Raw genomic sequence first — 14,199 nt, 5'->3', positions numbered from 1 at the left:
AGTTACTAAAATATAAATCTTTTAGTGATATCTTTATAAAAATCCTGCCTGCATTTTGAGCTTTTACGTGTCGGTTGACAAGGCATACCATACTTTCTTTCTTGAAGCATCCTATTACGTGTAGGTTGACAAGGCATCTAAGTAGGAGGTGACGACGTGTCATAGACAGCTCAACATGTCTTCTTCTTCTTGAAGCATCGTTTTTCATTACAACATGTAGGTCGATAGTAGGAGGTGACATGTCACTGCTCAACATACCATATTTTCTTTTTTGAAGCATCCTGTTACGTGTAGGTTGACAAGGCATCTAAGTAGGAGGTGACGACGTGTCATAGACAGCTCAACATGTCTTCTTCTTCTTGAAGCATCGTTTTTTTATTACATGCCTTCTCGAAGCATAGGATGCAGAAGCTATAAATCTTTGGTTGGTGTCGTCGTTCGGCCACGCCAAGCTGACCCCTTGGCCTTTTTATGCTATCGATCGACCATGTCTGAACCACCATGCTTACGTCTTGGCTAGGGGTGAGTGAGAATCGCAACCTCCCGAGATGCCAATTTGGCCGAGGCATCGTAGCGTGCCCCTAACGACGATGTCGCTCGGTCATGCCAAGTTATCGACGTGGCTTGCCATGCCAAGCCACGTTGCAGCAGCATTGCTACGTGATTGCCTCTCCTCGTCGAAGCATAATCACTACCGCTGCATGTTTGACCAGTGATCATGTCGAACGATTGCTTCTCCTTATACAACTGTGTGTGATGCTACTGCTCGGTCCGACGTGAGTTATAGCTTCGGTGAGGCACGACACGTTGTGGGTATAAATTAGGTCAAAAATAGCTAAAAATATTGTCAAAGAAGATTTTCTAATTTTTTTTTGTATAAATATAGTTTTTAGTATTTTTTTTTTTCATTTCAATTCAAAAATAGTGTGATGATAGTGTAACTCATGTTCATCTGAATTCTAAAATATCAAAATTTTTATCAAACCTTTGAAATGACTACTGATGCAAAAATTCTCACAAAATTTTGGATAAATAAATGGTCACATTTTCTATTTTTTGGATATTTACAAGTCCTATTCTCAGTTAATTTAGTTCTTAAAAAGCTAAAGTCTTTCCAACTTTTTTTTATCAGATCACAATGAAATTATAAATTTTAAATTTCATGAAACCATAAAATTATCTGAATGACCACTTTTTTTTATTTTTGAGCTTTTAAATCATCTATTTTCAGTTAATTCAGTTTTTTAAAATATTAAAATATCCTCTTTTTTTATTTTTGTTTTGATTAATTAAAACTGATTAAATTTATAGCAGCAGAATGTGTGTTTACAATTCCAACTTACCATATACGGCAATAGATGTATCACAGAATTTCCAAAGTATAAAATACCAGCAACAACACATTCAAGGCTTCTTCTGTACTTGACACTCATCCTGTCGATCGATGGTAAGCTCAAGACATCACATTAGCAACCAGCAAAATCTTCCATTGATGAACTTCTCTTCCTTGATAATTCATATTTAATGAGTACAATGGAAAAATATCCACAAAAATTATTTATTTTTTTATTTATCCCATACGCTCCGAGGAGGTGAACAATATATCCTGATAAAATAGAATGAATAGACAAAATACAAGTCAGGATTGACAAGATGCAAGCACCATTATTTTCTTACATCCTAGAACACCTCCCACTAATGAAGCAATTATATACAGAATTCAGATCACAGGCTGAACGATTCGCCGGTTACAACCCTAGTCATGGAGAAGAGGGTTTCGTCGCCTGGTGTCTGGTTCAGAATAGATATCACTGGTTCCACCATGGGATCTTCCCACTCCAAGAGGGATTCACAAAGCCAAGACCTGCAGCGTTTTCGGGAGAATCTTGCATGAGCTCTTCGAATCATCCTATGTTACGTCTGAAGCATGTCATGTCCAGCCGTAATTGATTGCTTCCTGGTGTAGCACATAAGTTCTTCATCATTTTCAAAAAAAGTTCCATGTTAGTGGCTGATTTGGCATTTTGCTTAAAAATAATAAACCATGTTCTCAACCTTTATTCTATACATCAAGCTAGCTTAATAATCACAATCAAAAAAAAAAAAAAGGGGCAGGGACAAGAGTCATGATCGGATGTACAGAGTATGACCATTCCCTCACAAACTACAAGCAGCTCTACTCCTATTGTTTCTAAATTAAAAAGAAAACAATCCATAGGACTCCTAAACATGTAGAAACAAGGCTGACCAATATATGCATAGTCCAATAAGATGCTGAGCCCATGGAGTGTTCACCTGGAGTATTTCTATGTCACTAGATCACTCCAAATATGATCAGGCAACTCTTGCTAAGGATGTAAAGGTTATCGAAGCCAATAAACAATTATCCGCAGAAACAGAGTCAAAAAGGACATTTAACAATCTAGCTCCAAATTATGGACTGAACTCAATCACCTTATAAACAATGGTATCAATCAGATTTATAGCAAAGACAAAAAAAATGGTTAACTGTGTTAGATGATAATGAGACTAGAATATTTGTGATCCATCTATCCAATCCGCTTAGCTGTATATAATGATATTGTTTCTGACAGAGCACCACACAGTTTCTTTTTTCTTTTCCCTTTATTTCGTTGCTTTCAGTCAATATGCAATTCAACCACTTTGATACTAGCATTAACAAATTGAGCCCAATTCAAAGGCTAGGTTATAGCAATAATTTTAATTCAAGTATTATGCAGAAACTTCAAATTCTGACTACATATGTTTGTTCTAACTGAACAAAAACAGGTCAAAGATTAATTTTTCGAAAAGATACTGATCAGATATCCCATTTCTCGTGACAACTTAAACAGAATAGTAGAGACAAATAAGATCATGAATCCACTTCGAGCAACAACTTATAAAGAGAAAACAGTGCACAAAGAAGACCTTACATTTCCATTAAGTGGAATAAGACTGCTGAGAAGATCATCATTTACCGAGACCCTCCAAAGAGGCATCTGTGTCATCGACCCCGGAAGTTGGTTCATTGTTGCAGACATCACATCTACTCTGCAGAATGAATGGTGATGCTTATCAAACAATCATGAGGCAAGCATATAAGCCCTGGTAAGATAAAGGGCCAAAAAATAAGCAGTATTCTACCTATTCTCGATTGTTGAGATGTTATTTCTGATGTAATGAAATAAATTAATATTCTCTTCTATCTGCAATTGACAGTATGCTTAGTAAGATTAGCATCCAAGAATGACCATTAAGATATACGAAAAATGGAAAAGTAACAACCATCAAGAATTTGCCCATATACAATTTCATCATAACCACTTATTCACCATCAACAAGTATGAACCATCAAGAACTAAAGTTTATCAACAAATTGGCAGCATCATAAGTTCATAATTGCTTATCATATGAAAATTTTGCAACAGTTCCATGCAAATATTACAAACTCCTCAAACTTCTGCGTATCCTTTGTCAAACCTCTTAATTTTATCACAACTGTTTTAGCCAGAGACCAATATGCCTCATCCATGGGCATTTACCACAAATTCTAATATTCCACCAACATTATCTAAAATAATATGCCTCGTGAACTGGGACATCCTTTTTAAATTAGGCTTCACTCAGCCCAAAAGCAACTTGTTCTCTGCTGATCCCTCAATTGCACACATTTCCTTGAAGTACTTATTAAGTTATTAGTACTATAAATGCATCATCAAGCTAAACATTTTCAAACCATTATTCTAACTATTTCAATAAGTTATGACCAAATCTATTTCAGATCAAGCCTACTATAACTTAAACTGCTAAGAAAAAAAATTCAAAATTCTCTCATACCAGAAAGAAGCAGAATGACCGAAAAAAAATCTCAGATCTTATTTCTTTGGCAGTTCATTTTGTTCAGCTGCTTTAAATATTCCCATAAAAATATAATGACTCAAAACCTCAGTCATAGAAAAAATACAAAAAGGATATTAGATAGCAGACCATGCCTCCCTCAAGATTTCTTGCAATGTCTTTCAGAAATCTTCTATTTTCATCCAAAAGGCGCCTCATTTCTGCATCCGAAGTGGCAACTATAAGCTAAACAAACAGAAGAAATGGCATGATGCCACTAACAATATACATCAGATAACAAGCAGTTAAAGTTAATGAAAAAGTAAAGATAGTCATCATGGATAAAAAAGTAAAGACTCAAACAATGCTTGAAGAAAATTTCTCATAATTTACATAATACTTATGGAGGTTTTGAACTCTCTAATTTACATAATACTTATTCTAATTTGCATAGTCCACTCAAGCCCTTTGTAGCAAAACTTTTTGTGAGTGAGAAGGAACCACAAGATGTTACCAATTACAACAAATTTGAATATAAAACAATAGAAAGAACGCTCAAGTCCTTTGCATAAGACTTGTTCTAATTTGCATAGTCCACTCAAGTCCTTTGCAAAATTAAAATAAACTCCCCTAATTTGCATAATACTTATTCTAATTCGCATAGTCCACTCAAGTCCTTTGCAAAATTAAAATAAACTCTCCTAATTTGCATAATACTTATTCTAATTCGCATAGTCCACTCAAGTCCTCTGAGAACAAGAAAGAAATTCAGAAATTTTCAAAAGATACCATGAGTGGAAGAAGTGGTAATTGTCCATACATAGGGACCTGGAGATGTTCAAATATGTATTATTTTAAAAAAGCACACAGACAAATTACATAAAGATCAAACACTTATTATCTAAAGACAATAACATAGGGTGGCCATCGAGTTGGGTAGGGTTGGGTTGTACCAAGTCAGGTTGAGATGGAAGGCTAAGAACACAGTGCTGTCTCATACCTAACTTGGTCTCACCAATATGTCGAGATTTCTTAACATTAATCAAACCCATATACAAACCTGTATATTTAGTGGGTGGGATCAGTTGGAGTAGACAAGGGTTAAATTAAAAAATGCAGTTCAGACTCAACAACTTTTGCTTGTTTTAAAGAAAAATACAATTTGGTCCAGACTGGGTCTTATTAACTTATGATCAAGGTAACATCTGCTTGGCAACCCACCCCAGCCATGAAACTAGATCATGAATCCTTCCTAGATAAGGACACGACCCATGAACTCAAATGGGTCAAATAAAAAGAAAAACATAGGCCAGATCAGATGAGTTCAGGTTAAGATTAACATCTCTGGATACACCTGTTTGAATGCCTTCCTTCCTTCTTTTTCCACATGACAAAATCTCCAAGGCTGACAATCTCTCATGATTCAAATCCATCCATTGAGACCCATACATCTCATCATCAATCAGGTCATACCTACCATCAGCTCCACTAGCCCTGGCAACGGCATTTGCAATTTGAAGCACCTCAAGTGATCTCATCACTTCACTCCAACAGTAAGTTGTTCTACAGCCCAGAAAAGGTAAATAATAAAATTTTCCTTTTTCCCCTTTTGCCTGACTATAAAATTAAAATATTCTTTGAAAGTTCATAAATGCAATTAGCTTTCTAGTTTTTTTTCAACATTGTTGAGCATGACAACAATGAAAGGTACACTTGGTCATTCTCCATGTTGACAAGGTATGGCATGCTACACATACCATGTTGGCATAGGACATGTAAGGTTAAGTCCCACTAAATAACAATCTATAAAACAAACCAAGCTGTAAGTTATTCAACGGCTGACAACAGGTGAATAATTTTTTTTTCCCCTTTGCCATGATTATAGAATTAAAATATTCTTCGAAAGTTAATTAATGCAATTAGCTTTCTATTTTCTTTTCAACATTGTTGAGCATGACAACAATGAAAGGTACACTTGATCATTCCCCATTTTGGCATGGTATGGCATGCTACACATACCATGTTCGCATAGGACAAGGTTAAGTCCACTAAATAACAATCTATAAAACAAACCACTAGCAAGACCCATGATAAATTGCACCATGATTCCATAATGATGGAACATTTTCTGGCAGATCTACTCCATAAACTACGTAACATGTTGGCTTTTAAATACTATAATAACTTCTCCAATTGAAAGATATCCTCAAACATTGATAATGCAAACATTCAGAGAGTACACAGTGACTCAAAACTAATTCCAGCAATATCTCTTCCCAAAAAGACCACTTCCAACTACAGTTCCACATTTACTCGTGTCAGAAATCCTATCTTCAAAACGACCCATGCTTCACTAAATCAACCTCAGCTCAATCAAACAATTGGCTGAAAATTACATCAATTTGTAACATCACCTGCAAAAAGGAGAATCCCTGCAACTAAACTGCCATCATATTTTATGAGACTACGAAAATTACATCACAATGAAGCATGATCCCATTCCCTGAGAATACACAGTCAGACAATTCTCTCAGATTAGTGAATTTAATTAATCTTCTTTTTCAATATATCTAATGTTCTATCAGAAAGAGTTGAGGAAGGCCAAATTCCATATCAAAGCCAAGAAAGACTCAATACAGATCTGTAACTATTATGATAGTTTCTTATTATGCTCAAATATTTTCATGATACCACCAAGGATTCTTTTGTAAAATAAGGAAGCTCTACCAACAAATGAGTATTTAAATTAACAGTAATTCTCTCAAAAAGATTTGGAGACTCAAATCCCTGTGGGTTTGTTTCCTCTTGTTCAACAAGCACAGAATTTTGGCCACCCTAAAAAAGATTTGGCAACTCAAAGTCATGTTCGTTTTCTTTCTTTTGTTTGGTGTTTTAGAGATTAAGGAGTTATTCTGCATACCAGTGACTAATTTATCCACCTCTAGTTTGCACTTTGCAGCAACTGCTGACATTTATAAACTCATTACCAAACAGTAATATTCATGGTTGATTTAGCTTGACCATGCCTGATATGGATGGATATGTGGAACTCCATATTGTCATCTTTTAGATCACTTATGTTGTGTCTAATCTTAAATGACAAAGCTAGATATAAACATTTTACAGTAAAAGAGTTTTAAATGAATTTCACAAACTAGACGTTCTTCATTGACACAACATCATCATCAGAAAAGATGTACATCGGAAATTCTGGATGAATTCACTAAAACAGAGGGAGGTAGTCAATAAACCCAAAGGACTTCCATGAATATTCACTATAGAAGTAAACATAAGCATAAATGCATATCGTACAAGGTGGAAATCATCAACATCAAAAAAAGATACTATGAGTGATTGAAGATAAACGAGGAATAGTCACATTAAGGATTCTCACACCTATTTTGTGTCAAAAATTGTTTTCTTAAAGCTTTGGTAAGATATCTCAGTATTGCACCAACCTTCAGATGGAAGCTGATCATGGATGTTCTTATGATTCATGATAAATGAAATAGGAGCCATACAAATATTTGCTGTTGAAGGAGAACCCACCATCTGATCCTAAAACATCATCAGAACAAAGATAATCAAGATAGAATCCCATTAAAGGAATTAACAAGGTAAGATTTTCTTTACCAATGAATCATAGATTCATTAGCTTAATCCTGAAACTGCAATCTCATTATATTACATCAGCCAGCAAAGCAAAAACATTTAGGAGGGTAATTAATGAGAAATTGGATGCATATAAAATTCATATGCCAACAGAATTGGTCCCACATGACTCACATTGCAGAAAATTCTTTTACCAAGTCCCAATGCAAACTGAGAAAGGTGATACAGGAATTTCTGTACTAACTTTCTTAAAATATAATCAAAATAAAAAAAGAATTTGTTCACAAGATGAATCAAGCAGTAAGTATGCAAAAAAACCACAAGAACAAATTCAAGGTTACCTTCATTTCTTTCATCTTTTTTGCTGCATAATATTCTTCCATCTTCCTCCGTTTGCCATTTTCCTTGTTCTGCAAGAGAAACTAATGTATTGATATGCATGTAAAAGATAAATCAAAGGTTTCTTCACATTATTTTAGCACTTAAAATACTTTACACTATCATCGGGTCTGATAAATTTTATAACCCTGCCAATTCATTTAAAAACCTGAGCTAGAAGGAAAGGTGGTCAACCAACATTTATCAGCATAAAAGTAGACCCTGTGTTGGAACTTGGAACCTGGCTTTGTCCCATTTTCTATAATATTTATCCAATGTTTATTTCATCCACACGTAAGCCTTTGTGCAAAGACCATATACCTTCGGTTTGCACTGTAATCCTAAGCTTGTTCACATGCAAGTCTATGGATCATTCATTAGGCATGCACAAAAGAGGGATGTTAGAGCTTAAAAATAAAGCTCACCCTGTTAGACTAAGTAGTGCACATCAATCTCCTACAAGCAGTCTGTTCAGCTATCTAGAATATTGGAGACTGTTGCATGCTGGACATCCTTCACAAAGACTGATATTAGTGAACTGCAAGAGGCCCAGTCACAATAAATTCTAGTTCACCTTAATAAAATGATGAGCTGGGCAGGTGTGTTTTCTAGAGGCTCGTGTTTATAGTAACAATCAATCAAACATATCTACAATTTTTTCACAGGATATTTTGCCAGATAAGCAGTTACTATTTGTCACCATATTCCTTTTAGGTTTATTACATAAAGAAACCAGAAAAAAAATAGTTTGTATGTCCCTAGAAGAGCATTAAGTATAAAGGAAAGCCTAGTGCATGACAGCATGTAGCTCTCAATCAAGACAAGGTCAGGCAAGAGTCAGATGCACACTATGTACCATTCATCACAATATCACATCCATGCATAAATTTCAAAAATTGATATTTCAAAAATTGATGAGTTAGTGTGCGATTGGAATAATGTACACATGACGGGATGCAAACTTCTCATAGAGAAGATTCTATTATCATGAAGGGCAAATATAATAAAAAATACCCCTCCAAATAAAATATAAAACAAAATGATGGCTATGTTTGATGATGAAGACCATCGATTGCATACATTGTGATACACAATACTTTCATATGTGAAGCATAATGAAGTGACCAAGTAAGACAAGCATGCTTTCCACTAGGTTAGTTTCACGCTAAGCACCAAAGTCATAATCCACACTCTAAACAAATGTGAGATCTTATAATTTCATAATCCTAGAAGTTTCAACAAGAGAGGTCTTTCTCCCCTCTTTTCACATCACTAATTCTAAGTGTCACACTTCATTTCATCAATGTCTTTATAGGCTCCTTGGAACATGTCTATCCCACCTTATAAGGCTTCCCTCATTATGTCCATAGTCAAAGATAACTTTAATTGTTCTTGAATATAGGCATTTCTTCCTTTTATATTCTGGTAATTGCTCTTGGTCATCTTAAGCCCCCACATCTTCATCTTGGCAGCAGTATTCTTTTGTATATATTTAATCAGAAAACATTATTATATATGTAGAGCATAACTTTATCACTTCAACATCATAATATACTAGCAAAATTCTGCTAAACCAGTTGGAGCAAGATATGACCAAAATCTTTTAGTCTCAACAGGTCCATTCAATGCCAACAAGCTTGGTCTATAGCGGCACACCACATATACCTATCACGTTGAACATTCTGTGCCATGTTATAGGTATAGCTCTTGTGCATGCTACTAAGCTTGCTTCATGGTGTTTTGTTATTTGGGTTGCCACATGCATCCAGTCACTTGGTTGTTTAAATTACATTCAATAAGATATTTGGTCCTACGAAATCATTAACCATACATGCAATATGATGAAAATTAGTGTAGGTAGAAAACTGGAAAGTTATGAACTGTTGACATACTCATTGTTGCCAAATGCAATTGTTCTTTGGTGTTTTGATTGAATGGATTTTATTTGTATTAAGATGGTTTACTTCAACAAAATTAAATAGCATGCAAAACCTCGATTATGGGTCCAAGGGAGGTAGGGTGATTCTAGTAACTATGGTGCCCCTATTATTTCCTATGATATAAAAGAAGATATGTCAAGAAAGCACTTAACATTGTTGTTAATAATAAAAGACAGTTACAACCTTGAAATATTGCTCTAATAATAATAGCAATTTAGTGTATTATAACAACTCTATGTGATATGATGCAATTAAACCCTGAAAATATTGTCAAAAAAAGCTGATGTTGCTTCTAGACAAATACGTATAAACTTCCAGTTAATATAACAAGCACAAAATTAAAGCTGAAAAATCATATAAAATCATAGCAAGTGAAAAACTCACAATCATCCACTGACACCTCAGTGCAACATCTCTTATAGTCTTCTGAGGCAGCATAGCAGCTATCTTGGCATACTTCCGTATATTTGGTTCATTAGCGTATCTGTCTTCCACAAACAAGTAAATTAATACTGGAAATAAAAAACAAGAAGGCAAAGCAGTAAACACAAGGTGATATACGGGCAGTACAAAGAAAAGCATAAAAAGACAACTCAGCAAAAACTTACAAGCATCAGTCAATCTGTTAGGATATTATGATTTATATTCAATGCCCAATCATTGCAGAAACATGTGAGTATCAAACAAGTCATTTATAACATGAGAACCGTTTTGAACAGGTCAAGACTTCATGCAAAAAACTCATAAAGGCATATACCATCTGTGAAGGAATATCCAAAACCAAATCAATTAAAAGATAAATAGAAAAAAGGGCAGCCCGGTTCAAAAGGCTTTGCAAATCACTTGAAAGATATATGTAACAGAATTTCCAAGGCATCCCCGTAGAAAATAAGAAAGGGAGAAGATGAAGAAGAAATCTTTTTAAAAGTTCCCCTACTAACCCAATTGTCATCTGAAATTTTTTTCTTCTATGATCTACAATAATCAATCATCCATCCTCACGCTATAAAGACGAAAAAAATGTTGAAGGAAACTTTGAATTGTGGAGCCAACATAATGAAGATAACAGTACATACTTGAGAAGGCCTATGCTCAAGATATCCACTTCTTCCGAAGACCAATATGCAGGTGAGCCTGAGACATGTGTGAACCTCGGTTTTGGTTCACGAAGAACAGATCCTGCAGGGTACCGAGATTGAGTCACAGTATCCATATGATTGGTCATGCAAGAGGCAGCAGATGGAACCATGATGCTGTTCCCACTGAAACTGCACACCTCGCCAGGAATCACCCCCATTAAGCTATCCGTTGCACCTGACCGGAAAGAAACCATGCGAGGATGATGGAAAGAAGAAGGCGTGTTTGCTTGGTGAGAACCCATGTTAGAATCAGCCGCCATCTTACACCAACTATTCACGCTGACGGCACCAAGTTATCACGCCCTATCAGAAATTACTCGGCCTCAAACAACCTAAACGAACAGGTGATCACTGTCCTGGTTCATTATCAAAGAATCAGCGAGATCAAGCTTCTGGTAGGGTCGATTTCCAATACTGGACGGGCCAAAAATCTATGTTGCCAACAACTCGAATTGTCACTGCACCTGAGATCGAATCCCTCGTAGATGCGAAAAAAGCAACCTTTCCTGCAAATTTACCATGAAGTCAGTTAACTTCAGCAGACGAGTTTTTATTAATGGTGAGTCCCAAATTCAAATTCCAAAACCTATGAGGTTTCACAGACCAACCGACCCAAAAACCCATAGATTCAATCTTCACTGCAACACCCACCAAGAACCTCCAAAATTCGCAATCCCGAAGCACATCAAACCGATTAAGAAGCCAAGAAAGGAATCTGTTTTCATTCATCACATTGATGAAAACCTTGACCTCGACCGACCAGCTTCCCAAAACCACATCAAGAAGCCGAAATCCCCCTACGTACGTCAAACTAAGCCGAGAAAAACCCCAGAAAAAGGAAAAAAAAAAGGGGGGGGGGAAATTAAGGAATAAGCGAAAAACATAACAGAATGGCAACTTTCGATTACTCACCTGCCTCCAGCACATTCCGGTGGCTCTTCGTCCTCCTCGAGGGGGCAGAGAGAAGGAAAGCTTTGCAAGAATCGAAACTTTTGTTCTTTCTACTCTTTCTCCTCCTCTCCGGTGGGAAAGTAAAGGAAAATTCCCTCCTTTTGCTGAGCGCAGAGATCGACAACAACGGATCTTTGGATTTCAAAAGCAGGGGATACGAATCCCGACACCAGAATTAGATGCCGATACCTTCTCCTGGCTCGCGCACCACCCTTTTCCGGTCACCTCTTTCTCCTCGATTCTCTCGATCACTAGTATTTCTCCGCTCTCCCATTCTCCTTTTCGACTCCGGCCCCTCCGATCGTTCGCGCTCCTTCTCCTGCTCCCGAGATAAGATTTCTGGCAATTGGCGAAGTGCCCATCCCGTTCCACTTCCACGCCTCGCCTACTTTAGTCCATGACGCGGACCGCAATCGCCCCTCAATTCGCGGTTTAATCACGAAAAAACCGTAATTTGGCGGCAAACCCTCCGAGCTCCACGGGAAAACGTGGCGAATCACTCACCCTCCGATCCGGTCGCTTCTTAGAGACGAGGCCTCGCAGGTGGGATCTGACGGTCGGGATCGCCCGATACGGATCGCCGAGGGGCACCATTTCGCTGCGCGTCGCCAACAAATTCGCGATTACCGTACGGTCAAAACAGATTTTAAATTTGCGTCACGAATTAGGAGTGGAAAAGGCTCGTCATACCCCTGCACGTATGACACCCGATCGACCACCTCCGGGCCTCGCGTGGCGCCCATTGCGGGCCCCACAGATTTTGTCAAATCGCGGAATGCACGTGAGCGACCGAAGGAAGAGTGGTCGTCGCTGCGAGGGGCGGGTGTGAAGCAGGGTTCGCGTAACGGTTTTCGTGATTGGAATCTCCGGGCGCAGGGATCCGACGGCCACGAGGGTCGTGATAGAGAAAAGGACGGAAACGCCGGATATTTTAACTCCACTACGCCGTCACCACTTCCCCGAAAGACCACTCGGATCCGCTACAAGTGCCAGCGGACCAAACGAGGCCACGGTCTTCGCTCCGACGCGGGCCGAGCCTGATGAGACCATTCGACGGCTGGGCTCCGCGATTCCATTGTTGTTGAATCGCGTACAATAAGGAGAAGACAACGGCGCGGCGCGGAACACGTGGAGGAAGGCTAGTGGCAGAAAATGGCGGCAGAAAGGGGGTGACATAATAATATATATCACCGCGAGTGGAAGCCACCAGTTTTCCTCAAAAAATAAAATAATAATAATAAGAATAATAATAATAATAAAAGTAAAAGACCCAAAAATAGGAGACTCGTGACCCACTAAATGCTGCTGCCCAAAAAAGGGCCCGAGTTGTTGAATCGGTGATATGCTTGGCACGAGTATTTTTCAGCCTTAAAATTAAAATGTTTTTCCTAGTGGAATTCAAATTTTGATAGTTCCCCCTTGGCAGAGATAAATTTAAATTTACAAGTAAAGAACTAACTAAAAGCACAAACCAAAAAAAAAAAAAGAATTACTTTTACCAAATTATAAACCTCTTTTTCCTGCTGGTAATGGATGTATTTTTCCAATTACTTTACGATAGATATACCCTTATCTCGATGCATGTGTACATGTAAAAGAATTTTGTTGTAGGACGCGTAGCTGATGGGCCGTTATCCATCGACTATTATTTATTTGTTATTATTATTATTATTATTATTATTATTATTATTATTATTATTATTATTATTATTATTATTATTATCATCGAGAAGAAGAAGAAGAAGAAGAAATCAAACACACAGGATACATACATATTGCACGACAAATGCTCGGATCCAAAGGAGGACGGACGGATGGATGGATATATTTCATTTCAACATGCAAACCTACTCGGATCGCACATGGAGCAGATCGACCTGATAAAAGATGTAAAGCAGAAATCACGAAAAGCGAGTGCCACTGAAGACAGAGTTAAATCATAGGAAAAGGACGATGACAAAACTCTCGGGGGGTGGGGAAAGGGTCAGTCAAAGAGTGGATGGAGTAAGTGGCCACGAGCCATGCAGCCACCACAGCTGACTCATCTTCCACACACACACACACACACACACACACACACACACATACGCTCCCTCTCGTTTAATATTGCACGTATCTTTTTAAAGGAGGCTGTCCTCACATTTATTTATTCCTTGGACTGCAAGCAAACCCGTCTCCCCATGCTCTTCTTCCATGATTCAAAGATCAAGCGGACAAGCACTGCCCTCATCTCATCCTTCTTCCTGCTGATGGATGGCGCATCATCGATCTGCCTTTCTTTAACTCTTAACCATTGATTCAGACCTTATTCAATTTTGATAGTATATCTATCGAATCTC

At 37.5% G+C, this 14,199-nt stretch overlaps 1 protein-coding gene across 7 annotated transcripts; it reads right to left on the bottom strand.

Annotated features, from left to right (window-relative positions):
- Window positions 1–1,542: 1,542 nt before the first annotated feature.
- On the bottom strand, window positions 1,543–12,235 carry LOC135583507 (uncharacterized). 7 transcript variants are annotated; one of them, XM_065097739.1, is made up of 10 exons: window positions 11,822–12,235; window positions 11,522–11,706; window positions 10,847–11,415; window positions 10,155–10,254; window positions 7,794–7,862; window positions 7,299–7,398; window positions 3,991–4,061; window positions 3,148–3,209; window positions 2,937–3,054; window positions 1,543–1,976 (listed from the first exon to the last, which is right to left on the bottom strand). In XM_065097739.1, exons 3-10 carry the CDS (start codon window positions 11,167–11,169, stop codon window positions 1,905–1,907), a joined length of 915 nt encoding a protein of 304 aa, XP_064953811.1. In that variant the 5' UTR covers window positions 11,170–11,415; window positions 11,522–11,706; window positions 11,822–12,235; the 3' UTR covers window positions 1,543–1,904. The 7 variants fall into 7 exon arrangements, with proteins under 7 accessions (XP_064953811.1, XP_064953810.1, XP_064953812.1 ...); XM_065097738.1 differs by lacking the exon at window positions 11,522–11,706; XM_065097740.1 differs by lacking the exon at window positions 11,522–11,706 and having other exon boundaries at window positions 1,543–1,957.
- Window positions 12,236–14,199: the final 1,964 nt, after the last annotated feature.

Source organism: Musa acuminata, chromosome BXJ2-3 (assembly GCF_036884655.1).
Source record: "Musa acuminata AAA Group cultivar baxijiao chromosome BXJ2-3, Cavendish_Baxijiao_AAA, whole genome shotgun sequence".
NCBI classification, from domain to species: Eukaryota; Viridiplantae; Streptophyta; class Magnoliopsida; order Zingiberales; family Musaceae; genus Musa; species Musa acuminata.
This window is presented reverse-complemented; position numbering and strand designations above follow the sequence as displayed.